The sequence below is a fragment of the Hipposideros armiger genome, unplaced genomic scaffold, assembly GCF_001890085.2.
Source record: "Hipposideros armiger isolate ML-2016 unplaced genomic scaffold, ASM189008v1 scaffold_123, whole genome shotgun sequence".
Lineage (NCBI taxonomy): Eukaryota > Metazoa > Chordata > Mammalia > Chiroptera > Hipposideridae > Hipposideros > Hipposideros armiger.
Genome location: NW_017731473.1, coordinates 2,920,932 through 2,941,199, shown reverse-complemented (window position 1 = coordinate 2,941,199; position 20,268 = coordinate 2,920,932). Strand labels below are relative to the sequence as shown.

Genomic DNA, 20,268 nt, shown 5'->3' with positions numbered 1-20,268 from the left:
TGTCTTCCCACACCCTGTCCCCATTCCCAGAAGGGCCCTTGTGGTGACAGCCGTTGGAATCTACACTGCATTGCCCTTTCAGCTGCCCAGGGAGAGAGGCCCCTGTGCTTAGACACCAGAGGGCGATTCATCCCTCAGGAGCTTTCGCCAAGGGTGCCCTGCAGAACTATGAGCTGCCCCACCCTCCCCCGGCCTCCCAGACCCCGACCACTTGGCCGAGGGTAGCAGAAAGCAGTCAGTGTTGGGAGGGAAGAAGCCTGGCCTCTAATCCTGGCTCTGCCCCCAGCACACTGTGAGGCCAGCCACTTCCCCTCCCTGGGCTTAGCTTCCCAACTGCAGAATGCAGGTCGGCTAAATAAAAAACATGGTCCCAGGGCCAACCGCATTCCCATCCCCTGTTAGGCATTCTCAGTCTTCCCCCAGTGTTAGAGTCAGAAACTCCAGGGGTGGGGCCTGGCCATGTATGATTCTGATGGCCAGTGACAGCCACCGGGCTAGCTGATCGCCAAGATCCGGGCCCTCTTCGACTGTATATGATACAGAAGAATGCTAGCTCCGCCCCGGATTTCTTAGTTCAGAGCCGTGACCTTGGGCATGTCTAGCTGCTGGTCCCAGTTCCCTCATCTGCAAAGTCCAGCTCTCCCCAGTTGCCTCTGTGCCGATTCTGGCTTCTGCATTTCAGCTTTCTACACATCCAAGTACGGCTACAAGTTGTGCCTGCGGCTCTACCTGAATGGGGACGGGGCGGGAAAGAAGACCCACCTGTCGCTGTTCATCGTGATCATGAAAGGGGAGTATGACGCTCTGCTGCCGTGGCCTTTCCGGAACAAGGTACGGCAGGGGAGCAATGGGAGTGGGCGAGGGAAGCCTGCATCCTGGTCCTGGTTTAGCTGTGAACTGGCGGTGACCCGGGCAAGTCCACTGCCCTTTCTGCGTTATCTGTTCCCCCGCCCCTTATAAAACAGGAGCCTGAGTTCACACCTAGTAGCCAAGGCTTCCTCCAGCATCAGGAGTCCAAGGGCAAAAAAGCCTGGACCAGCACCACTGAGAGGCATGTGGAGGGGAAGTTCACATGTTGGGTAAATGAGGAGAACTTCCTGGAGGAGGCGCTGTGGGGCTAGCCTGAACTGGCAGCCTTGTCAGAAAAAGGGAAGGAGACTGAGACCACTACACACCTGTTAGAGTTGCCAAAATCCAACACACCAACGCCACCAAATGCTGACGAGGATGTGGAGCAACGGGAACTCTCATCCATTGCTGGTGGGACTGCAAAATAGTACAGACACTTTGGGAGACAGTTTGGTGGTTTCTTACAAAACTAAACATACTCTTACCATATGACCCAGAAATCACACTCCTTGGGACCAAATCATTTGAAAACTTAGGTCCACACAAAAACCTGTACACAGATGTTTGTAGCAGCTTTATTCACAATTGCCAAAACTTGGAAGCAGTCAAGGTGTTCTTCAGCAGGTGAACAGATAAACTGTGGTACACCCAGGCCACTGGATATTATTCAGCACCAAAAAGAAATGAGCTATCAGGCCATGAAAATATGTGGAGGAACCTTAAATGCATAGTGCTAAGTGAAAGAAGCCCCTCTGAAGAGGCTACATACTGTATGATTCCAACTATATCATATTCTGGAAAAGGCAAAACTGTGGAGACAGTAAAAAGATCTGTGGTTGCCAGGGGTTGAGGGGGGAGGGGTGACTAGCCAGAGCATAGAGGATGTTTCATTCTCTCTATATTTTCCATTCAATTTTCCTGTGCACTTAAAACCGCTCTAAAAACTAAACTCTATTTAAAGTGTTTAAAAGGGTGGGAGTGCCACGGTGGTCTGGATATGAGTCAGTAGGTCAGTGGTTCCCACACCTGCTGGGGAAATTTTAAAATGACCAACAAATCCGTCTCACTACAATAAATGGTGTGGCCTGAGCATCAGGACTTTTAAAACTTTCCCAGAGAATTCTAAGCACGGCCAAGTTTGAGAAGCACTGTGGTGGGTGAAAGGAAGACATTTCATGTCCTGATGGGCGTTCCAGTGACATGTGCCAGGGGAGAGGGTTTGTGTCATTGAGATCATCAGCTTCTTGGGGGTACACATATCTGTCCTGTGCAGACAGAAGCTTCATGCACGTTTCCGGGCGTTGATTGACAGTGCCTCAGCAGAAGGCCTCTCTGTTTTTGCCCCCCCTTGCCTTACCCAGGAGGTTCCAGCGTAGCTGACGATCAAACATCTCAGAGCAGGAAAGGGCATTGTAGGTTATGAGTCCGGCTTCTTGTCAGTGCTTAGTCCCAACTTGAGCCCCCAGCAGCCAACAAAACTGACTGTGGCCTCCAAATCCCCCCTCTTGTGGATAGAATGGCTGATCCCTAGTCACAGGACAACCAGGTGTGGCCCTTACATTGTTTCTTTGGCTCCTGACCTGCCTGAGCTCAGGGTCAGAGGGGCTACACAAGTGGCAGACACAGACCCGGCTCTGAGCCGCTCGGTGCACTGCCCAAGACCCGGCCTCTCACCTGCCCCCGACCCCCTGCAGGTCACCTTCATGCTGCTGGACCAGAACAACCGTGAGCACGCCATCGATGCCTTCCGGCCCGACCTGAGCTCTGCATCCTTCCAGCGGCCCCACAGTGAGACCAACGTGGCCAGCGGCTGCCCCCTCTTCTTCCCCCTCAGCAGGCTGCAGTCGCCCAAGCACGCCTACGTGAAGGATGACACCATGTTCCTCAAGTGCATCGTGGAGACAAGTGCTTAGGGTGCTCAGGGCGGGCAGGGCCGCACGAGCTGCACCTGCATCCTCAGGGAGCACCAACCCAGACTGGGGTTCCAGCAAGATGCCTGAGGTCCTGCCCTTGGTGCCCAAGATCCCAGGGCACAGTGATGGGCTGGGGCTGGCATGACCTGAGCAGGGCTGACAGATTGACTGTGGCGGCTGTCGGCTTAGGGAGGCGGGACCTTGGGCTGGGCCCACAAAGGCAGAGGATCCAGAGGAGGTGGTGGTGGGATCGTTGCCTCTGCACTGACCAGCACTGGAAGCCCGGGAGTTGCTCCAGCCCTGAATGTTGAGGTGGACTCTGACCAAGATGGGGAGGGAATGGGGACCAGGCCTGGGGCATGGATGGTAGGCTAGAGATGTAGGACCTGAGCATGGGAAGGTCCCTACAGGGCCACCGTGGAGAAATGCCAACATGCTTGCTGTCTTCTGCCCAGGGTCAGAGCTAGGGGGTGGAAGAGACAGGGTGCTAATGTGAATTCAGTTTGTCCGGGTATGGGATGAGTTCCCCATCCCTAGAGGAAAACAAGCAAAGCCAGAGGCTATGCTGGGGGTGGGGGGAAGGTATCAAATTGGGGGTTGGATTTGAAAACCTTCAACGTTCCTTCCAGCCCAGAAAGTCTCTAATTCTAGGCCTCCTGGCCCAGGTGAGGCCAGGAGCTGCAGGGATCCTGGGAACTTCCGGGTTCCTCACTCACCTTCAGTAGCACCAGGTGGGCTGAGCTGGCTCACACCTGCCACCCAGGCCTGGCAGCTCAGCGTCCGCACATGCAGAGGCACACACGGACGGGCCCTGCGTCCTGGGCCTCCCCAGCCAAGCTCCCCTCCACGTCCTCCAGGTAATGAGCTCCTAGGGGCATCCGGAAGGAACGTGAAGAAGCAGAGAGGAATAAACTCCCCACTCCCTGCCTGGGGGCCCCACCTTCCTCGCTCTCCAGAATCCCGTGTCACCTGGTTAACCAAGGTATTCCCTGCTCGTTCATTTCAGGGCCTCTGAACCACTAGCAGAGGTTGTCCTTTGAAATCTGTATTAAATCAAAGAAAGAATTTTTTAAGAAACCTCTTTTGAAGTTGTCATGCAGTGTATGGTGGTAGAAGTTGATTGTAACTGAGCCAAGTTTGAAAAACACCCTTGCTGCGCTTTTGGTGCTGCTGCCAGTTTTGCAGGTAACGTCCAAGGCTGGTGTGCTGGCAGGGACATCCCTCTCCGCCTCAGTCTTCTCCTCTCTGTAATGGGGAGAACCACCCCGGCCTGCCTCCTCGCTGGGTTCTGTGGATCACAGGAGATGCTAACAGGAGAGGCTGGAGGGAGCCAGGCCCGGGCACCACTGCCTGCCTGGCCTGGCCCGGCTGTGGCCCACGCTTGTCTTCTCACCTTGGAGGCCTCACACAACTGATTCCTACGGGGACCCTCGCCCAACTTTCCAGACACCCTGAGGCTTCATGCTGCTGCTCAGAGCTCCAGGTCAGAACCTCACTCCTTGCCCCTCGCCCCCCACCCCAACTTCAGCCTTTCCTGCAGCTTAACTCTTCCTCTACTTGCAAGGCCATGACCAGCCTCCCGGCTCACACCCTCAGGGTTTGCTCTGTAAAATGTGTTCGCAGCCCTGCCTGTTCTCCTTAGGCCAGCATCTGTGAGAAGGTCTTCACAAAAAAGAGGAGGGAGCCTCCCAGCTCAGCGGGCTCAAATATCAGAGAACTCAGATCTAACCTGAGTCCAAACCTGGTATCCCGTCCTGCCTCAGCCTCTTCATTTGAAAACCGGGACACATCCTGCCCGGTCCTGCCCAGCTCACAGGGTTTTCCCGAGGAGCACGAGCGCTCTGTAGTGCGATGACATTTTGCCATGCGTGACAGGCTACCAACCTGTCAGGGCTCCTTTTCCTTGTCCCCACTGCTGACAGCCTGTCACTAATGGAGACTGACTTGCTTCCTTGACAAGTGTGAATAACAAGGGAAGGTCTGGCCTTGCAACCTATGGGGACTTCTGCCTCAAGCCGGTGTTCTGGCAATAACATCTTCATCCCTACTCACTGAGCCCCAAGCTAACAAGGGATCCGTAGGACAAGCTACTGCTAGGGACAACTATTACTCTACACTTTTAGTGGCTTATTTCTTGTGGGCAGTGACACAGGCTTTCTTCAAACTGTGTGGGAGGCAGCCATTCTTTCAGTAAAGATTTATTGAGACCTGTGCCAGACCCTAGGGAGGGAGAGGTAAGATATGTACCCTACCCTCAAAAAACTCTTCGTTCAGTGTGGGAAACCAGTATGTAAATAGATCGTTGCAACTGATACATAAGAGACCCTCAGAGAGAGCATAGGATGCCAGACCCATTGGATGAAGCAGGGAGGGCTTCGTGGAAGAGGTGGCAATTAAACTCAGCCTTAAAGTATTTTGAGATGCAGAAGACAGGTGTGGGGGAGAGTAAAGTTGCGGAGATGGGAAGCAGTCTTGGCTTGGGGTATGGTCTGTGAGGTGGAACCACGGAGGAAAAGACGGAAAGGTAGGGTGGGCTGGAGCACAGAAGGCACGGAAGTCAGTTCCATCTGCTGGAAAGTAGCAGCATGGGGCGAGGGGATTCCCAGGTCAACTGTGGGTGACCCTATGAGCTGTTAACAGCAGGATGAGGCAAGGACTTTAAACATTTACTAATTTATCTTCCAACAAAGCCCTATGTTAAGTGCACCAAACACCTAACATCTCACCTCTTTAGAAGGATAAAATGGAAATAACACTAATATGTAAAAAATATTACTAATATATAAACTATTTACCTTATTGAGGTGCTACAGGTATTAAAAAAAGATATTTAATATAAACTCCAGCTTCAGAGTCCTGAAGAAGTAGTAGTGTCTTTCTCCAACCCCCTGCTTGCTTCACATCTTACTGCAATAGCTAAAGCTTTCAGATTAAAAAAGTTTAAATAATAGTAATATTTAAACTATTTAAAAGTAAATATCCATATTGGGTTTCTTATTTTAACTAGAGAGTTTCCAGCGTTTTACCCAAAAATCCTGTTGATCAAGCAATCATGCCATTAAAGCTATTACATAAACACAACACGAAAATCACAGACTCCTCTCTAAGGCAATCACTGTCCCTTAAATTTGAAAATTCAAAAACCTCTGACAATTTTGTTTGTCAATTACATATCAATGAAGCTGAAAAAAAAAAAAGCTTGCTGGGGGTTTCTATGCTTTGTTTTGTTAAGGATTGTCAGTTCCTTACTTTATGAGTCTTAGTAACCCTGGGATCCAAATGAGAAAACGCCAGGAGGTCAGGCCAGACTAAGGCTTCAGCAGGGCTCCCCGCCCTCTGGAGCTTGGATAGAAAGGGCCGGGCTGGAGTCCTTGACCCTGGTCTCAGACCCTGACCCACTCTTTCCTAGCTGTGTGACCTTAGGCAAATCCCATCACCAGCTCTGAGCCCAATCTGTCACCATGGGCAAAGATGGAGAACCAGCCGCTGGCTGTTGTTACAATGTAAGATGCTGACCCCCAGGAGGCTCCCAGGAAAACGATGCTCTGGTGACTTCTGTGCCAGGCTTATTTAAGGGGGAGAATCCCTAAAGCCTTCTACCAGTAAGTCACTTGTTGGGTGTTCACCCAGCAAATCCTGACGTCCACTGTGCTTAGTTTTGGTAATCAGTGGTCAACAATCTAAGTGCGTAAGGCTGTGGGAGACACAGTGAACACAAATACACGAGCCTCCTGGAATGAGGGGCTTCCAGGGCCTAAAACAGGAGCGGCTGGTTGCCAGGGCCCCTTGGGTCCAGGCTCAGGCTACTCAGCACCCACAGCACATGGAACGCAGTGAGCTGCTTTTGTATCCCCAGCACATGGGGCTGCTCTCCCAGGCGCCTCTTCCTGGACTGTTCCAGTCCCTCCCGAGGCAGTGGGAGCCTCCCAGCCGATAAGGGCCTCCTTCCACTGTCTTTTACCAGAGCAAGGCCAAGGCCAGCGAGGGGAGGGAGCATAACTGGAGCCCACACTTACTCTACCGGGGGGTTGTCACTGACCCTCAGCAGCTTCTCCAGCAGCCCCTCCTGCCCGCTGGGACAGGGAGCTGGCCTGAAGAGAAGGGGCCAGGCGGCCCCAGGGGCCACTGGAATCACAAGAATCCGGTTGTTTTGTTGTAGAAAAGTCATAAAAACATTTAAAATAAAAATCCTAAAATTGGCTTCAGAGCCCCTACCAACCTTTCCAATCAGGTTTTCCTTCACTTTGTCTTTTTTTTTTTAAAGATTTTTATTGGGGAATTGAGGGAGGGGAACACACAAGTTTCTGTCCTTTTGTTCTTCAGTCTAGTGGAGAATGTCGCTTCACTGGCCCATGTTGGTATTATCATTGTGCTCTTCCTGGGTGAGGCAGATCAGTCCCCAGGCCCTGGACGGCCGCTCACAGCAGCTCACGGCAGCTCACGCTGGCTGCTGGCTGCTCATGGTAGCTCACGGCAGCCCACTGCAGCAGATGCTGCAGCCTACGCCATCGCCAGCGACTCACGGCAGCCCAGCTCCAGGTTGAGCTGTTGTTCACCATCTTAGCTGTAGAGGGTGCAGCGTCACTGGCCCTCATGTGGAATCCGAACCTGGGCCCTGCTGCTCAGAGCTGGCGTCCCAAGCCAACTCTTAATGAACGCGCCACTTGGCTGGCACCCTTCACTTTGTCTTATTTCTCCTCCTTGCTGGAGCCTTGTCTTGGGGTGAGCTGTTGTTCACCATCTTAGCTGTAGAGGGTGCAGCGTCACTGGCCCTCATGTGGAATCTGAACCTGGGCCCTGCTGCTCAGAGCTGGCGTCCCAAGCCAACTCTTAATGAACGCGCCACTTGGCTGGCACCCTTCACTTTGTCTTATTTCTCCTCCTTGCTGGAGCCTTGTCTTGGGGTCCATGACTGATTCCATGGGGATCACAGAACAGTATTAGGTCATAGCTGACCCTCAAATGTTGGTTTGGCGAATGACCAAATGACTGGGCGAGGGGATTTCTGAGCACCAACCATGCACCAGGCACACTCCCACATGAATCTCACGTTCCTTACAGAGCCCACGGCCATAGCATCGTCCCTGTTTACAGATGAGGAGGCTGAGACTCAGAACGGGACCCCAGGCTTCGTGCTCCCCACCACTCCAGCGGTCTGCAAACTGGCTGTGCATCCCTGAGGGCTGGCTAAAACAGAATGCTGGGCCCTCCACCCCGATTTTTGGAGTCTGCAGTTCTGGAGTGAGGCAGGAGAATTTGCATGTATGACAGGTTCCCCCTGATGCTCCTGGTTCATGACCACACTTTGGAAACCTCTGACCAATGATGCCCCGTCTGAAAAAATTTCAGCACTTAGGCAGAGCATAAATTAACCGTTGGCCACTTCCCATGGCAAAGATCTGTGATGAATTGCCTTCACTGTACAGATATTAGAGGGTTCTATTCCTGACTGTTGCACTGATGTTCCCCCCTCAGAGGAATGCCCCCCAGACATTGCATTCAGTCCTCTGTGAGTGCTCCCCCTGAATGCCACAGGACAGAAACTCCTTAAAGGGGGGTGTATCCATCGAGCAACCAGGCAAGTGACCGCATATGATGAATTTGCTTCCTTAAGTAATCCCTTAAGGAGAGACACGATGGAGGGCTATGGAAGGAGCTGGAAAACTTGGAGAGAACTACCAGAGGCTTCTAAAAGGGGGATGTGCAGGGTTAGGGCTGGAGAGTTGAGTGATGGGGGAAGCAAGACAGGGTCTTTGGCACCTGCGCATGCTCGGAAGAAAGTGATGGGGTGGCCGCAGACTTAGACAGGAAGCTCCCTGCGGGCAGCACTGTCATCAGGGGTGCTCTAGGTTGTGGTTAACAGAGCTGGGACAGAGAGCTGAGGAAAGGGAGGGTTTCCTGGGACACATTTCTGTTTTATGCCCCCAATGGGTACATGTGGCTTCTTTGTCAGACTCTAGCAGGCTTGAGCAGAGTGAGAGTATCCTCACTCATGCTGCCACATTATTAATTAGGCTGTGAAATAAAGACATCATATATGAGGGTGTTTTTATTAATAATCACAGCTGTCATTTATAAAATGCCTATTATGTACCAGGCACTTTAATTCTATAAATATATATATATATATATATATATATATATACACACACACACACACACACTCTCTCTCTCTCTCTATATATATATATATATTATATTATATTATATATATATATATATTACATTCTATAACCTCATTCAGTCCTCCCAAAACTCCGATAAAGTGGGTGCTGAGATGATCCCCATGTCACCGATAAGGAAACTGAGGTTAGAAGAACTTAACTTGCCTAAGGTCCTAGTCACTAGGAAACGACATGGCTATTGTCTCCCTATCTCTAAACTGTCACTTTCCACTCCATCATCCTGCCCGTCATTTCCTGAACACCTGCTCTGTGCAAGGCTCTGGGTGGGACCGAAAGATGAATCATTCAAGTAGTCACTTATTCAATAAACTGTTTTGAGCCCTTACTATTTTGTATGGGCTTATTTATTTATAGCATGCCTTATTCCAGGAAGCACTTAACTTCTTTACTTGATATACAAGAGAATAAAAAATTAAAGTCATGGTTATATGATGGGTGACAAATGGAAAACAGAAGTTGGAAAAGTCAGAAGCCAGGAATGAGACAGGTACACAAAGCGCAGTCCTACATGTTATAGAGGCAGGCCACTGATTGTCCTCTGAGCTTTCTAGTGTGCAAAACCCAATCCCATGTGGTTTGGGGGCCATACGACACCAACCAACCAGTTGCCGAGGGGAATCGTGACTACAGGCTCTGAGACCACAGAGGCCTTTTCCTGGTGAGCTGGCGTGAAGAGATCACTGTGGAACGTAAGGAGCCATGTCCCCAAACAGCGTGCTCACTACACAGCACAAGCCTCAGAGGCTGTTTCCTGCACCCCAATCTGTGCTGGCCCAAGTCCCAACGCAGGAAAGCAGCTCAGAGGAGAGAGAGTGACAACGCAGGGCAAGCAAGCCAGTCTAGCTTAATCCACACGCAGAGTTTAGCGGGAGCATTTACAGCAAACTGGCAGCCTACTAGCTAAATGCAGTCCTCAGGTAAACTTTGGTTGGCCTGAGAAGTGTATTTAAATTGTTTGAGTTAGTTGTCAACTTTAAACAGATTTCACATAAAAATCCAGATTTTGGTGGTCTATTTAAAAAAAATGGATTTGAGGGCCGGCCGAGTGGCACGTTGGTTAAGAGCTGGCTTGGGATGCCAGAGGGCCCCGGTTCGGATCCCACATATGAGGGTCAGTGACACTGCCCTCCACAGCTAAGATGCTGAACAACAGCTCAACCTGGAGCTGGGCTGTGGTGAGTCGCCGGCGATGGCATAGGCTGCAGCCCGTGTGGCAGTGGGTTGCCATGGGCTACCATGTGTAGCCAGCAGCCAGCGAGAGCAGCTAGCAGCTGCAGTGAGCGGTCGTCCAGAAGCCAGTGACTGATCTGCCTCGCCCTGGAGAGTGCAATGATGGTGCCAACTTGGGCCAGTGAAGCAACGTCCTCCACAACTAGACTGAAGAACAAAAGGACAGAACTTGTCTGTTCCCCTTCCCCCAATTCCCCAGCACTGTTCCCATCCCCCCCAATTCCCCAATTAAAAAAAAATCTTAAAAAAATGTTTTAATTAAAATCTATTTAAAAAAAGAAATGGATTTGAAAAACTGGCCAGAGCTGAGTAGTTTTCCAGTCCCTCCATGGTTCCCTGAAGGCCCGTTTTAATTTCTCTACCTGGCTTTGCAAGTCACTGGGAGCCTGCAGCCCCTTTTTAGGATATTTTGAGGTGTGACCCATTAGTGTATATCAGAATCACCCAGTAAATGGTGTACAGTGTGGGGTCCCAGGTCCGTCCCTTGGATTTGGGGTGGGGCTCAGATAGGCATCTTTCTAATAGGAGATTGTGATGCAGGAAGTCTCCCCTAACAGGCCCTTGGAGGCTGGGTGGGGCCTACAGGTGATTGTATAGCTACTGGACACGACTGATCCAGATAAATGGATGAATAGGGTTTCTGTCAACACAACTTTTGGCAAGTGCAGTGGGGTTGTTGAGTTCAAGGCCATGATCCCCAACAGGGGCCTAAAGGGCAGCTCCTATGAGGTGCTGGGGAAGTTCTGAGTCAAGTGCTATAAATTACAGTGGTGCTCAACCTTGGCTGCACATTAGAACCACCTGGGGAACTTTGCAACCCATGCTCCCCAACCTCATGCCCAGGCCACCTCCCAGACCAATTAAATCAGAATCCGCAAGGTTGAGAGAATGCAGGCATTGGCATTGGAAACAAGGAGCCCCTTCTCAGGCCAGGTAGAGACACCGAGAAGAGCAAAGCTCCCTGGAGAAGGGAGAGGCTAGAGGAAGTGAGTAAGTAGACTTCTTAGCATGTCGTGAGCACTCAGGGAAATCAAGCAGGGACACCTCTCCCAGCCTGGGGGACTCCAACTCTCCACTCCCCCACCCCCACCCTCACCCCTGTCCTCCAGAGGAGAGGCCTGGACTGCGTTTGGGGAATAAATACCATGCAGCCACATAAAGAAGGAAATCCCAGCCAAGGCAAGGGTACAGTCCAAGGCTCTGAGGCCCCAGTGGAGGGGGAGGAGGTGGAGCTGAAGGTTGTCTGGCACAGCTGGATCAAGAGGGGAGGTGGGGAATGAGAAGAGGCCACAGGGGCAGGAAGGGGCCAAATCTAAAAGGCCTTGCATGCCAAGCTAATGAAATTGAACTTGACCCTGAAACTAGGAGGAACTGCTGGAGGGTTTGAAGTCATATGGAAAAACAAACCCCTAACGAGCTGGGGTGATCAAGAAGGGCTTCCTGGAGGAGTTCAGCCCTGAGCTAGGGGAAGGGTAGGATTTGGAGAGCTGGTAGGGAGGGAGAGGTGTGGGCATTTTGATGAGCTGCTGCAGTTAAAGCTCTTGAAAAGCCTTCCCTCCCCCACACCCTTTGAAACCATTTGAATCACAGGCTGCCTGTGTTAAAGATGTGTTTGTCTGTTATTTGAAAGCTGTGGTCTCTCTTTCACAGATTCTGGGCCCCATCCCTTGACTAGGAACCAGGAAGGAATGAAGACTGCACCCTCTTGCCCAGAGAGCTAATTATTGTAATACTGTGGACCTCACCAGGGTGTATGGCGTCACTCGTCTCTCTCCTCCAATAGTTCCGAACTTCTAACTGGTCAGTTTTCAGTACATTTTTTATGGGCTGCCTCAAAGCCAGCTGGAAGCTTTTTTTCCATAAACTCTCCCTGAGACAAGTAGCCAGGTTTTCACATATTAAAATGAAAACGTCAAAAGGGCTGTTAAAAAAAAAAAAGAAGATGCAGGCTCATTTGTGAGGCCTCAGCTCATGAAACTCACATCAGAATCCAACAGCATCTGCCAGGTTTTTTTCTGCAAAGTAGATGGTCAGGTTAGAATGGTGATGACCATCACTGATCACTTGTTTATCCATTCACTCAACAAACACTCACTGGGCATTTCCTGGGTGTTAGGCCTTGAGCTGGGTATCAAGACGAGAAGATGCCTCAGGCAAGATTGCTTCATCCCCACTGCCTCTAGGTTCAAAAATCTTAACAGTTTACAAAGTTATCACATGTGACTTTGTGAGCTATATGGACTGTCTTATCCCCGTTTTTTCAGAAAAGAAATCAAGGCTATTAGAGGCTAGATAACTTGCCCCAGAGTCATGATGCTAGCAAGTTGTAGAACTTGGCCTTGGGTCATCCAAGTTCAGATCCTAAGTTCTGTCCACTCTATCTGGCTCCTTTTTAAGCAATGCCATCAAACTGTTATTGGCTTAGCTTGGACAGTAGCTTCAGTACGTTTGACTGTCACTTATAATCTGTTCAGTATCCACCCCCGCCTTAGAAACCTGGTTTCCCTTTTGGGTGGAATTCCCCATTGTGAGGAAGAGAAAAACTAGCATCCACCTCTCCTGGCCACAATCGGTATGAAAACCTAGTGAAGCCAAATTCTTCCCCAGCACCTCCCTCTTGCCTGGACACATGAAACACAACCTCAGCCCATTAGATATTCATTCATTCCTGGGGCTGACTCTTGAGTGAGTGGTGAGGGAACCCTTGCAGGTCACAGTCACTCTCAGGAGAGGACCCTGGATCAGACTGTGCCCACAGCCACCACTTGCCTGAGGTTCTTGCGTTTCTCTTGGCTCTGCCCTTTGTCAGAGCCAGTTCTCCAGCCTCTTGTCTGTTCTGTGAGCCCTCCCTATCCTCCAGCAAGCCTCTTCTTGCTTAAGGTGACATGAGGTGGTCCTGGTTACTTGTAACCAAGAATCCTGACTTATGCAAGGTCATAGGTCCCCATCCTGCTTACATAGCTAGCAAGAAACAGCACCTCCCATGGTGCTGTGGGCAGTGACCAAGGAGAGTCTTACCAGGAAAACCATGTTCGGATGCTGTGAAAATGTTGGCACCGCTTCTCTTGCCAAGGCCCAGGAAATACCACAGGAGACAGACCCAGTTGTCCAGGCTGCTGCTTGTGTCCTGCAAACAGGCAGATCTCCTGTTCCACATCTCACTGCTGGGTTCCAGACCTTTCAGCTTGTCACTCCACCACCAAGCTCGCTCTTCTACTACCCCACTCCCATCTGGGTCCTCCTGGCCTCTTAAGGGTCTCAAGTGTGGAGAAGCTACCTTCTGAAGTAAAGCCCATGGTGTGGTCTGCCGAAGGGGCAAGAGGCAAGGAGCAAGGGGACCCCCATATGTGTCATTCGTCGCCCAGGAGATGGGCTATGACAGGCCCGATCAGTTATTAGGGACTGTCAGGGAGGGTCCATCAGTCAGGGTTCTCCAGAAAAACAGAACCACTTGGATATATACATTTAATTTATATATATTTATAATACTTATTTACTTATAGATACGTTTATTTTAGTTTTAAGAAATTGGCTCACGCGACTGTGGGACTGCCCACCCTGAACCCTGCAGGGAAGGCTGACAAGCTGGGAACTCGGGCTGAGTGAATGATGCAGTCTTGAGGCATCATTTCTTCTTCCCTGGGAAACCTCAGTTTTCGCTCTTAAGGCCCCCAACTGATTGGCTGAGGCCCACCCACATGCTCAAGGTTAATCTTTCCTTAAATCTGCTGACTGTAGATGTTAACCACATCTACAAATACCTTGACAGCCACACCTAGATTCGTGTTTGATTAAATAACTGGGTGCTAAACTACCATATGACCCAGCAATTCCGCTCTTGGGTATCTATCCAGAGAAACCCAAGACGCTAATTCGAAAAAATATATGTACCCCAATGTTTATTGCGGTGCTATTCACAATAGCCAAGAAACAACAGAAATGCCCATCGGTAGATGACTGGATTAAGAAATTGTGGTACATTTATACAATGGAGTATTACTCCGCTATAAAGAAGAATGAAATCGTAACATTTGGGACGATATGGATGGAGTTAGAGACTATTATGTTAAGTGAAATAAGTCAGTCGGATAAAGACAAATACCATATGATTTCACTTATATGTGGAATCTAAAAAACTGAATGGGCGAGGAAAGTGAACAGAGGTGGTCTCAGAGATGTGGGGGTGCAGCTGATGGCTGTTGGTTGGGGCGGGTGGGAATGAGGGAGAGAGGGAGGGGGCTGGATAGCATAAATACGCAGCTGCAGTGTTGCCATGGGGACATGGGGGACAGTTCGAGGAATGTAATTGATAATGTTGTGAATTTTGTAGAGTGTCAGGTGGTCACATGTCTTGCCTTATGGATGGGGAAGAGGCTTGATCACTGCACTGTACACCTGAAGCTGATGTTGTATAATATTGTATGTCAACTATAATTGAATATGCGTGTATGTGTGTGTGTGTGTATATATATATATATATATATATATATATATATATGGTCATGGGATGTGGAGTATAGTGTGGGAGTGGAGTCAAGGGATTTGTAATAGATATGTATGCTATTGGGGGGAAATGGGGCGGCGGATTGGGGGAGCGGGGGTTGTCACTTCGAGGGGTAGAAAGTATAACTATTGCACTGTGCTGTACAGCTGAAACTAATTCTAAAAAATGTGTATTTCATAATAAAAAATAATTTAAAAAAATAAAATAAAATAACTAGGTGCTAAAGCCCAGTTCAGTTGACACATAAAATGAATCATCATAGAAGGGTCCTCACAGAGCGCTGCCTCCTGTGATGGTCAGAGGGGGTGACTGCAGGCAGGATGGACGTGGAGTGGGAAACATTCAAGCTGACATTGGGTCATCTCCTGGCTGCAGAAGAGGACATGGTCCCTCGGTCACGCCGAGGGGGTTTGCCAAATGCCACGTTGGCTGTGCAGGGTTTGCGAATAGATTACCCATTGTTTGAGCCTGGTTTCTTCTCTGCTCTCCCTGAGACCTACACAGACTAAACCCCTTGCTGCAGAGGCCTGTCCCTGTTCATCCCCCCTCTCTGTGCGCTCCCCTTTTATTGTCCAGCTGCCGTAGTACCTCTCTGTTTTATCTGGGTGTTCACACAAACTGTCTGCCATCCCCACCCACCCTACCAAAGTCCTAGGGCCCCCTTCCTGAATGCTGACTGCTCCTGATTCTCTCCCCGCTTCTCTGCTAACCACACACACACACACACACACCCCTCTACACACCCACCCTGGGGCTGTGGAAGCCTCACAGGTGGGATCCAGACCCTAATAGTCTGAACTCCATCTGAAACGAAGAGCTCTCAGCTTACAGGCGTCTACCCAGGCCGTCTCCCATGCAAGCTGGGCTCTCTCCACGCAGCTCTGGCCCAGATGTTTCCTCTCTTCTGTGGCAGGAGGCATACAGGACCTTGAACTGTGATCTTGGAAGAAGGGGCCGATAAGACGCAGATCTGAGAGGTCCCAGCTAAACCTCCTGGAGCAATTGCCCCAGTTTAGGTTCAAAGGCTGGGGAGCAGAACAGACCACAGAGAGTTTCTCTGAGAGCAGCGGAAGAGTGGAGATTAGTTTTAAAGCGCCATGGCATTCTGGTGGCAGAGTCAGAGCCTCTTCAAGATGAAAGAGGTCCCAAAGGTCCCTTCGACTTTCTCCCACCCAGGCACAAGACTCCCTCTGAAATCCATGAGAATGTTGCATATCACAGCACACCCAACCAGAAGGGCTTTTAAATAAATTTTGGCAGTGGAAAAATTCAAGAGGACTGCTGGAGATCTGACAAGAGCAACATGATGTAAACCTCTGGGCAGGGAGGCAGAGAGACCTTGTTCAAATTATGGAGCACCTGCTGACTGACCACCTGACCTGCTGATTTACCTGTTGATGTGTCTGTCTCCTCACCCCACCTGCCAGGCCTGGACTGGAAGATTTTGAATGCCAGAGGTTGTGTCTTATTCATCTTGATGGCACCTCTCCCTCGGCCCCCACCCCCCATTCCTAGCATGGTGCCTGCCCCCAGCACGTTTCCTTAAACAGCGGCTGAAGGCTGAAAGTGGAAACAAAGCTGCCACTTCATTTTTAACAGACAGGGAGACTACAATTCAGAGAAAAGAGCCAGCCATGGTTCCATAGCAAGTCTGAGGTTTCAATAGCATCTCCTGCCTCTCGGCGAAGGCTCTCTTTTCGACCCTCCTGGGCTTCACAGAGAAGGCAGAGACGCTGACTTCTCTGTTTCCTCACAAAAGCCACAGGTAAAAGTGTTTATGGCTTGGCAGCTAACCAAGGCCACAAGCACTTCTGTAGGTCACAGTCTGACCCTGTCATCTGTTTTGTGTTTTTCTTTTTTCTAATGTTTAAACGGCGTTAACAATCACGCTTTCTACTAAAATGTGAAAACTCTCAGCACCTCCATGTTGAGGACATTATTAACTGACCCCCACATTTAGGCAACGAAACACAGGCCCACCTAGGTGGTCACCTGCTCTTAAGGGCGAAAGCACCTTTACCATAATCATTCCCAGAAACTGTATTACCATAATAATTATATTGGTGAGAAGCATTTTCTTCTTTGTAGGGCACGTTCATACATGCTAACTTGTCTAGTACTCGACAAAGAAACAAAGTCACGTTCTCTCGAGATAGTGCTGCGCATTTAAAATAGGTGGATTGATTGTGTATGCAAATTATATATATGCCTTCATAAAGCTGACTTTAAACGTGAGACAGTGAAAACCGCAAGTGATTTTTATTTTCCTCCCTGTGCTTTTCTACACTTTCCAAGTTGTCCTTAATGGAAAGAAAGAATAGCGCAGCAGATGGAAGAGGATGGATGGATTACAGCAAGGCTGCAGGCCTTCTCTCCTGGTTCTTTGGCTTGTGGTTGTCCCCTCTGCTGGGCAAGGGCAGTGACACAGCTGAGGGGAAGGGGATGCATCCTAACTCCCTGCTGTGTGTGACCTGGGGGACATGCCTCCACCTCTCAAAGCCTCTCTCCTCTCCCCTGTAAAGGGACCAAGCTGTGGCAAGTCACAGAACAGACAGGTGGGGACACCGAGCTCTTACGGCCCTGCACATGTGACCAAGCCTCCTCTGCTATCATCCCGACATAGTATCCCTGCCTCTCCCATCTTTAAAATTACCAAATATTTCAAACACTCGGAAAATAAAGAAACAAACTTTAGATTTAAGAAGGGGACAGGTCAGAGAGAACAACGATGGACCTAGCTTTGTCAAATCTTGACACTTTGCCGTATTTACTTCAGATATTTTTTTTCTAAGAAATAAAGCATCATAGATATAATTAAATCCCCGTGTACCCTATTCTGATCTCATTCCCATCCCTTCCTTCCCAGAGGTAACCACTCTTCTAAATGTGCTATCTTTGATTTTCCATACATGTTTTAACGCTTTTCTGATCTGACTGTATCCCTAAACTACATGTAGCATAGTTTTGAATGTTGAAAACAACTTTTTGTATCACACTGTACCTATTCTTCAACTCGATGTTGTTTTTTCCTAGACAATACCTATGTTGAAGCATATAGCCTTCATTTCTTCTTTCTCCCAGTGTATTGGTCCATGGTATGACTAGATCACAATGTATCTGTCTGGATGGCTGTCAGTGAACAATTAATGTCTAATTTCTCACAATTATACATGGAATGAGTGAAGTGGAGTCACTTAATTTGTAGCTATGAGCATCTTCGACTTGATTAAATGTTGCCAAACTACTCCAAAGCAGCGGTAACCATTTACACCTCTGTCAATGGTGTTAAGAGTGTTCTAATGGTGCCACATCCTCGCCACCCTCACCACCCCCTTCCCCATATTCACAGACTTTTTCCTCTTTGCCAGTCTGTTGGGTGTGAAATGGTGTATCACAGCACTTTTCATTTGCATCTCTCACATGACCAGTGAGGTTGAACCTCTTTTCATATTTTTGGCCATTTAGGTTTCCTCTTTTGTGAATTGCCTGTTGATATCTTTAACCCATTTTTTAAAAATTGGACTGTTTGCCATTCTCTTATTTGTACACACTTTCGACCTACTTCTGCCAGGTCCCAAAGCAAATTCAGGTCGCGGCACTTCTCCGCTCTAGACTTCCAATGGCTCTTCCAGAACATGCACCACTTGTCACTTTGTTCAGTGGCCCAGGTTTGCCCGTGGGCTGAAAATCAACTTCAGCCCATTACACTCAGCTCCACCTTCTCTTCCAATCTCGGCCTTCCACTGCTTCCCTCCACACACCTGAACTCCAGCCCAATACCCACAACTCCGTCCCAGGCCTCCTGCAAGTACCCTCCCTTTCACCTGGAAGGCTTACCTCCTTGGTTCCACATTCTACGTAAATGCCAGCTCTTCCATGATATTTATCCCCTCTTCTCAATTCAAAGTTAGAGCTGCCTCTGAACAGTCACTGGTGACATACCTTTCTAATTTATAATTTCCTGTTTTGTAGTGTTTTAACAATGCCTCATTTCACATACCACTGTTTCCTCTGCAAAGCACCTGCTCCCTCATGCTATTTTAACCTTCATTCATAATCTGATTTTAACCTCATCTATGCAACGGCCCTGTGAGATGGGGTAGTATTATTACCCACTTTGAACAAATGAGGAAATGTGGCCTTAACGGGGACTAGCTCACTCAAAATCCCACACTGGCTCTGAGGCAGAGCTGGCCTTGAAGCCAGGACTCCTCCGATTCCAAGTCCAGTTCACTGTGCCACTCCCGTCACATTTACATGTGTTGTCACTGCTTGTGCCAACACCTGACTCCCCCATGAGACTGTGGGCCCCACAGCTCCCAGTTCTAGTCCTACTCTGGGGAGCACTCAATGAATATGCAATTTCTTGACAAAGTACAACAATCACTTACTGCATACCCACTGGGTGCCAGAGGCATTGTATACATTAACCTTCTCAACAACTAGATTTAGATGAGGAAACTGACGCTGAAGAGTTGAAGTGATATGCTCAAGTTCCATAGCCAGGAATCAGTGGAGCAGGCCTATGAGAGCCAGAGATAAGCGCTTCCATAATCTCTGTGCTGTGTATCCTCAAGGCACAGACCCAGCCAGCTGGAGAGATCATACCCCAAGTTCGGGAGGCAGAGGGCCAAGGGTGGGTAGCTTGACAGTAAGTAAAGGCTGAAGGGGTGGGGAAGTGATGTCCACTGGTCACACCCATGATGTACACACTCCCCCAGCCTGGTGGGGGTGTCTGCAGAGTGCGATGGTGGCAGGTGAGTGGAGGGCTGATGGATAAGGAGTGGGGTGTTGTTGGCAAGTGTTCTCCACTGCCTCCCAAAGAGTGAGCCTGAATAGGTACATGTCTGCCCCAGGGCAAGCAAGGGTTCTTATATGACTGGAGCCATGACCAGTGTGCTCTTATCTGTTATTCTTACGGCTGTTGCCTTTCACTGTGCGCCATTTATTTATATGTTGTGTTTGTGTATGTGATAGGTAGTTCCCATCATCTCTGGACATTGTGTCTGCCTGCAATATATTGTTGGTGTTCTTTGTTACTGTGTTGTGGCCCCAATGCCTGCTGTTTGTCTGCCTTATGGGCATGTTCTGTTGTGTGTCTATGCTGTGTACACTGTCACTCTCCTTGTATCTGTGTGTATACCCTGTAATCATCTCTGTAGTGTGTGTTTGTGTCGTGGTGTGAACTTGTGTCTGTGTTGTGTGTATCTGTTTCTGTGTTATGCTTGTGTTGTGTGTCTGTGTTAACCGCGCTGCCAGTGCAGGGTGTTGTTTGTTTATAGTGTGTGAGGCCCGTTTGGGTCGCCTGGGTCTGTGTCTGCGCGGTGAGTCTGTGTGTCTGCACCTCCCTGCTGTGTCTGTGCCAGCTGTAGGTCTGTGCCCTGCGCGCAGAGCTGTTTCCGCAACAAGTGTGTGCCAGCGCTGAGCGCCGCGCGCGCGAGGAGCCGCGCCTGCGTGTGCCCCCTTGTGCCCGCGCCGCGGAGGTGCGGCCGTGTCGCGGCGCGGGGTCTGCGTCCGTGCACACGCGCCGCGTGTCTGCGCCTGGCGCGCGGTGGCGGCGGAGGATGCGCGCCCGCGGCGGGCGGGG

General features: G+C 49.7%; 1 protein-coding gene across 8 annotated transcripts in view; it reads left to right on the top strand.

The window, feature by feature from the left end:
* TRAF1 (TNF receptor associated factor 1) overlaps nt 1–3,835 on the top strand; it is a 34,145-nt gene extending 30,310 nt beyond the window's left edge. For all 8 annotated transcript variants that reach the window (XM_019648275.1, XM_019648269.1, XM_019648277.1 and 5 more), the window contains 2 exons: nt 683–831; nt 2,544–3,835. In XM_019648275.1, the coding sequence (XP_019503820.1) occupies nt 683–831; nt 2,544–2,762 (368 nt within the window). In that variant the 3' untranslated portion in view covers nt 2,763–3,835. The remainder of the gene's footprint in view (nt 1–682; nt 832–2,543) is intronic.
* The last annotated feature ends 16,433 nt before the right edge of the window (nt 3,836–20,268 follow it).